Raw genomic sequence first — 6,017 nt, forward strand, 5'->3', positions numbered from 1 at the left:
TGGGGCCTCTTTGGGTTGGATTTTGGGGCCTTTTTGGGTGGGATTTTGGGGTGGGTTTTCGGGTGTGTTTTGGGGTTGTTTTGGGGTGGATTCTGGGGTCTTTTTGGGGCCTCTTTGGATTGGATTTTGGGGCCTCTTGGGGCCTTTTTGGGTTGGACTTTGGGGCCTTTTTGGGGTGGTTTTTGGGGCCTTTTTGGGGTGGGTTTAGGGGCCTTTTTGGGGTGGGTTTAGGGGCCTTTTTGGGGTGGGTTTAGGGGCCTTTTTGGGGTGGGTTTTGGGGCCTTTTTGGGGTGTGTTTTGGGGCCTTTTGGGGGTGTGTTTTGGGGCCTTTTTGGGGTGTGTTTTGGGGCCCTTTTGGGGTGGGTTTTGGGGCCTTTTTGGGGTGGGTTTAGGGGCCTTTTGGGGTCTTTTTGGGGGGTTTTTGGGTTGGATTCAGGGGACTTTTGGGGCCTTTTTGGGGTGGGTTTTGGGGCCTTTTTGGGGTCTTTTTGTGTTGGGTTTTGGGGCCTTTTTGGGCCTTTTTGGGTTGGATTTTGGGGCCTTTTTGGGGTGTGTTTTGGGGCTAATTTTTGGGCCTTTTTGGGGTGTGTTTTGGGGTCTTTTTGGAGTGGATTTTGGGGTCTTTTTGGGGCCTCTTTAATTTGGATTTTGGGGCCTCTTGGGGCCTTCTTGGGTTGGACTTTGGGGCCTTTTTGGGTTGGATTTCAGGGTGGGTTTTGGGGCCTTTTTGGGTTGGATTTTGGGGTGGGTTTTGGGGCCTTTTTGGGTGGGTTTTGTGGCCTTTAGGGACTTTTTGGAGCCTCTTTGGGTTGGGTTTTGGGGCCTTTTGGGGCCTTTTTGGGTTGAGTTTTGGGGTGTCTGGGGCCTTTTTGGGATGGGTTTTGGGGCTTTTTTGGGGTGGGTTTTGGGGCCTTTGGGGACTTTTTGGTGTTAGGTTTTGGGGTCTTTCAGGCTGGATTTTGGGGCCTTTTGGGGTTGAACTTCAGGGCCTTTCAGGCTGGAATTTGGGGCCCTCAGGTTGAATTTCAGTCCATGATTGTTCCTAGATGGGGTGTCCTCATTTTGGGGTGGTTTTTGGGGCTGGTTTTTAGGGCCTTTTGGGGCTGCTTTTTGGGGCCTTTTGGGGTCTTTTTGGGTTGGGTTTTGAGGTCTTTAGGTTTGATTTTACTCCATGATTGTTCCTAGGTGGGATGTCCTTGATTTTGGGGCCTTTTGGGGCCTTTTGGAGCCTTCTGGCTTGTGGGTTTTGGTTCTTCAGGTTGAATTTTACTCCAGGATTGTTGTTAGATTTGGTGTCCTCATTTTTGGGCCTTTTCAGGCTGGATTTTGGAGCCTTTTGGGCTGGATTTTGGAGCCTTTAGGTTGAATTTTACTCCATGATTGTTCCTAGATTTGGTGTCCTAATTTTGGGGCCTCCAGGTTGGATTTTGGGGCCTCCAGGTTGGATTTTGGGGCCTCCAGGTTGGATTTTGGGGCCTCCAGGTTGGATTTTGGGGTCTTCAAGGAGGTTGGTCCTTTCATTCTCCACCCAAGTCCTGGCACGTTCAAGATCCTTGGGATCCTGGAAGTTCTGAGGCACCATTTTTGGGGCAGGAACCACATTGGTTTCTCCTGGAGCTGCTGAACTTCAGGTGGTGGAGGGAGCAGGACAATCCAGGAGGGGGTTTGTCCCTGTGGGTTGGACCCTGGTGGGGGTCACACCTTGAGTTCTGAGGGCAGTTTTGGGTCAGAAAAGGGATATTGAGGGGCTGGGAAGTGGCTGGGGAAGGATCTGGAGAACTTCTGAGGAGCAGCTGGAGGTTGTTCAGCCTGGAGGAGGTTGAGGGGAGACTTGAGAAGGTCTGGGAGGAAGTTGGAGCTGGAGGGGGTTGGTCTCTTCTCCCAAGGAACAAGAGGAAAAGGCCTCAAGTTGCCCCCAGGGGAGGTTTAGATTAGAGAGGAGGAGAAAGTTCTTCATGGAAAGGGTCATGAACAGGTTGTCCAAGGGGGAGTGGTGGAGTCACCAGCCTTGGAGGGTCTTCCAAGCCCTGGAGATGGTGCTGAGGGACCTGAGTTGGTACCAGAGTGGGTGGGGTTGGGTTAAGAGTTGGTTAAAGCCTGGTAGAAATGAGTTAAGAGGTGGTGGAGTTGGGTGAAGTGTTGGTAGAGTTGGGTTATGGTTGGATTGTGTCACCCTGAAGGTCTTGCCCAACCAGAATCTCCTCAGGGTCCCCCCACCCATGGTCCAAACCCCACGTTGGGCCCCATTTCCCCCCCCCCTTGTTCTTCCCCATAAGGTTGGATCTTGGGTGGGTTGGAGACCAGAAGTTTTGCTGTGGGAACAAGAGGATGAAGGGAACTTTGAAGCCCTTTTGATGGGTCTTCTGGAACCAAGGGAGGGTCTCTGGAACCAAGGGAGGTCCTTTAGAACCAGGAGGGTCCCTCACAGGACTTCCCAAGTCCTGGAGATGTTTGGAATTCCCAGGATTATTCTTCTACTCCTTTGGTTTCTGGGTTGGTTGAACCTGGTTTGATCCATCCCAGGATCCAGAAGGTCCCTGGGTTGGTCCTCCTGGAGTAGCCTGGAGGGTGAGACTTCTCCTCTGCTTTGAAAGTGCCACTCCCAGTGCAGGAGGGTGCAGAGCCAGCCCAGCCAGTTCCACCCAGTTCCAACCAGTTCCACCCAGTTCCACTCCCCAAGCCTGTCAGGAGAGGACAACCCATCCCAACCACTTCCCCTTGGGTTTGGCCTCTAAGGTCCTGCAGCCACAGAGTGGTGGGGATGGGCAGGAGAGCAGGGTCATCTCCAGCAGATCCAGGTCCCAAGTGGGGTTGGGAAGGTCTCCAGAGTCAGGATTGTCCTCTTTGCTGGGATGGGGGTTGGAGGTGTCCCCAGGACCTGGAGGTGGTTGTGGAAGAGGTGGAGGTGGTGGGGCTGGAACTGGAGGTGGTGGGGTTAGACACCTGGACATGGTGGAGCTGGAGGTGGTGATGGAAGAGCTGGAGGTGGTGGGGCTGGAGCTGGACTTGGACATGGTGGGGCTGGAAGTGGTCATGGAAGAAGTGGAGGTGGTTGGTTGGACACCTGGAGGTGGTCATGGGGGGGCTGGACACCTGGACATGGTGGGGCTGGAGGTGGTTGTGGAAGAGCTGGATGTAGTGGGGCTGGAGCTGGACTTGGACATGGTGGGGCTGCAAGTGGTCATGGAAGAAGTGGAGGGGGTTGGTTGGACACCTGGAGGTGGTCATGGGGGGGCTGGACACCTGGACATGGTGGGGCTGGAGGTGGTTGTGGAAGAGCTGGATGTAGTGGGGCTGGAGCTGGACTTGGACATGGTGGGGCTGCAAGTGGTCATGGAAGAAGTGGAGGGGGTTGGTTGGACACCTGGAGGTGGTCATGGGGGGGCTGGACACCTGGACATGGTGGGGCTGGAGGTGGTTGTGGAAGAGCTGGATGTAGTGGGGCTGGAGCTGGACTTGGACATGGTGGGGCTGCAAGTGGTCATGGAAGAAGTGGAGGGGGTTGGTTGGACACCTGGAGGTGGTCATGGGGGGGCTGGACACCTGGACATGGTGGGGCTGGAGGTGGTTGTGGAAGAGCTGGATGTAGTGGGGCTGGAGCTGGACTTGGACATGGTGGGGCTGCAAGTGGTCATGGAAGAAGTGGAGGGGGTTGGTTGGACACCTGGAGGTGGTCATGGGGGGGCTGGACACCTGGACATGGTGGGGCTGGAGGTGGTTGTGGTCATGGAAGAGGTGGTTGTGATGGGGCTGGAACTGGATGTAGTGGGGCTGGACACCTGGACATGGTGGGGCTGGAGGTGGTTGTGGAAGAGCTGGATGTAGTGGGGTTGGAGCTGGACTTGGACATGGTGGGGCTGGAAGTGGTCATGGAAGAGGTGGAAGTGGTGGGGCTGGGGCTCGGCATGGGGGGGCTGCAGGCAGCTCCAGGAGCTCCTTCACACTGTACAGAAAGTCTCTGTGTCCCACACAGTGGGAACGAGGACCATCCTGTCTGTAGGCACCAGTGCAGGAGGAAGAACGTCCTAAAACATATGAGAAACCACAAAGTCTGGATCCAGCTCCTGCAGCTCCAGTATGTGCTGTGTTCCCAACTGGTGCTAGTATATGACTCATTACACTTGGAAACTTAGTTCATCTGGAAGACAAACTCCTGAGCTCTGCTCCTGGCAAGTCCTGCAGGCACTTGGTGACTGTTTCCCAGCTGTAAAACGCCCTGGAGAGCAGCTAATAAATCTCCATTAAGTTATTTGAGATGAAAGGCCCCAAATACATTATTTTAATGCCCTCTAATGACTAAATGTCACTTATTGCTAATCCAAATTAATTAATGAGATGTTTCTACTTCTCGGGTTTAATCTGGTGATACCAAGTGTGATGAACCCCAGGGAGGCAGAGTGGCACATGCATACATTGAAAGGGTTTGTCCTCCCATCCCAGTGGTAACACCTTGTCCTCCTCTTCCCACCCTGATGCAGCCCAGCAGCTCTGGGCACAGCCAGCCAGGCCTGCCCTGCTGCTGGGGAAGGAAGCATGGCCAGGACACCTGCAGGGCTGAGCTTCACATTGATATTCCAACACTTGCAGGGTCCCAGCAGCTGCTGGGGGGGCTCCTGGCAGTTCTGTGCCACCTCCAGCAGGAGAGCCACTGCCTTCCCTTCCCAGTGATGCTCTGCAGAGCCCTTCCCAGCAGCTGGTGCCCTGCTGGTGTCACTGGTGATGCTTTGCTCCAGCCAACCTTCCTTGTGTCCATGAAGCCCTAATGAGACAATCTGAAGGGCTGGTGGTGACCAGCTGCTGGGAGGCTGATGGCTGTAATTTAGGAACATTTAATAAATGTGAAGCTCCCTGGAGTGGGCTGGAAACCAGCAATCTGGGAGAGGGGCTGTTTGCTGCAGCTCAGCTTTATCCCAGCAGCCACCCAGGTGGAAAAAGAAAGTCCTTCCACAGGGACTGCAGCTGGAACCTGGGCCACTGGGAGGTGACCCTGCCCATGGCAGGGCTTGGCCTGGCTGGTCTGGAAGGTCCCTTCAACCCAAGCCCTTCCATGATTCCATGGCCATCAGACCCTGAGGGACCAAGGCAAGACTTGGGTTTGTGTCCTCCTGCCCTTCAGAGCCCCAGAGATGAGATGGGGCCCAACGTGGGGCCCAACGGGGACTCATGGAGGGGGGAGGGAGACCAAGAGCTGGAGAGGAAGGTGCCACCTGAGTGGGGGCAACAGGGGACAGGGGGTTGAGGAGATGAAGCTTGTGGGTCCTGGTCTTGTGGGACCTTCTCATGTGGGTCCTTGTCCTGTGGGACCTTCTCATGTGGGTCCTTGTCCTGTGGGACCTTCTCATGTGGGTCCTTGTCTTGTGGGACCTTCTCATGTGGGTCCTTGTCCTGGGGGACCTTCTCATGTGGGACCTTCTCATGTGGGACCTTCTCATGTGGGACCTTCTCATGTGGGACCTTCTCCCCTGGGTCCTGGTCCCCTGGGTCCTGGTCCTGGGGGTCTTGGTCCTGGGGGTCCTGGTCCTGGGGGACCTTCTCCCCTGGGTCCTTGTCTTGTGGGACCTTCTCCCCTGGGTCCTCCCTTCTCTTGTGGACCCTCCTTTCTCCCTTGGGACCTTCTCCCATCCTCCCCACCAATCAGGAAGGACCTGAAAACCCACCTCCCAACCCACAATGGATGACTTGGAGGGGTGGTGGGAGCATCTTTGGCTTGGTCACCAACCCCACCAAGACCTTGGTGGCCTCCAAACTGACCTGGTGCTGAGGAGGTGTCCCCATCCCCAAAGAAACCTCCTACGAAAGGCCACCGTTGCTTCCAGGGGTTGTCCCCTCTTGATTTATGTCCCTCTTTGCCCCCTCTCTAGAAGGTCTTGGAGCCACCACCATGTTCAGCAAGAAGAAGAAGCGCCTGGAGATCTCGGCCCCGTCCAACTTCGAGCACCGGGTCCACACGGGTTATGACCAAGAGGAGCAGAAGTTCACTGGGCTCCCCCGCCAGTGGCAGGGCCTGGGTGCAGCAC

The 6,017-nt window shown here is 55.5% G+C and overlaps 1 protein-coding gene across 1 annotated transcript; it reads right to left on the bottom strand.

Annotated features, from left to right (window-relative positions):
• Positions 1-3,374: 3,374 nt before the first annotated feature.
• Positions 3,375-5,622, bottom strand: LOC104394585 (hyphal wall protein 1-like). The gene is made up of 3 exons (XM_010004198.1): positions 5,208-5,622; positions 3,560-3,664; positions 3,375-3,514 (listed from the first exon to the last, which is right to left on the bottom strand). Exons 1-3 carry the CDS (start codon positions 5,620-5,622, stop codon positions 3,375-3,377), a joined length of 660 nt encoding a protein of 219 aa, XP_010002500.1.
• Between the last annotated feature and the right edge of the window lie 395 nt (positions 5,623-6,017).

Source organism: Chaetura pelagica, unplaced genomic scaffold, assembly GCF_000747805.2.
Source record: "Chaetura pelagica isolate M959 unplaced genomic scaffold, ChaPel_1.0 scaffold1378, whole genome shotgun sequence".
NCBI classification, from domain to species: Eukaryota; Metazoa; Chordata; class Aves; order Apodiformes; family Apodidae; genus Chaetura; species Chaetura pelagica.

Excerpts from the sequence above, each read along its gene's own strand:
- LOC104394585 (XM_010004198.1), bottom strand. The coding sequence starts at position 5,622 with ATGGGAGAAGGTCCCAAGGGAGAAAGGAGGGTCCACAAGAGAAGGGAG. Across the intron at positions 3,665-5,207 it reads CCCCTGTTGCCCCCACTCAG|GTGTCCAACCAACCCCCTCC; the intron begins GTGGCACCTTCC and ends GACCACCTCCAG. Across the intron at positions 3,515-3,559 it reads CTCTTCCACAACCACCTCCA|GTGTCCAACCAACCCCCTCC; the intron begins GCCCCACCATGT and ends GACCACCTCCAG.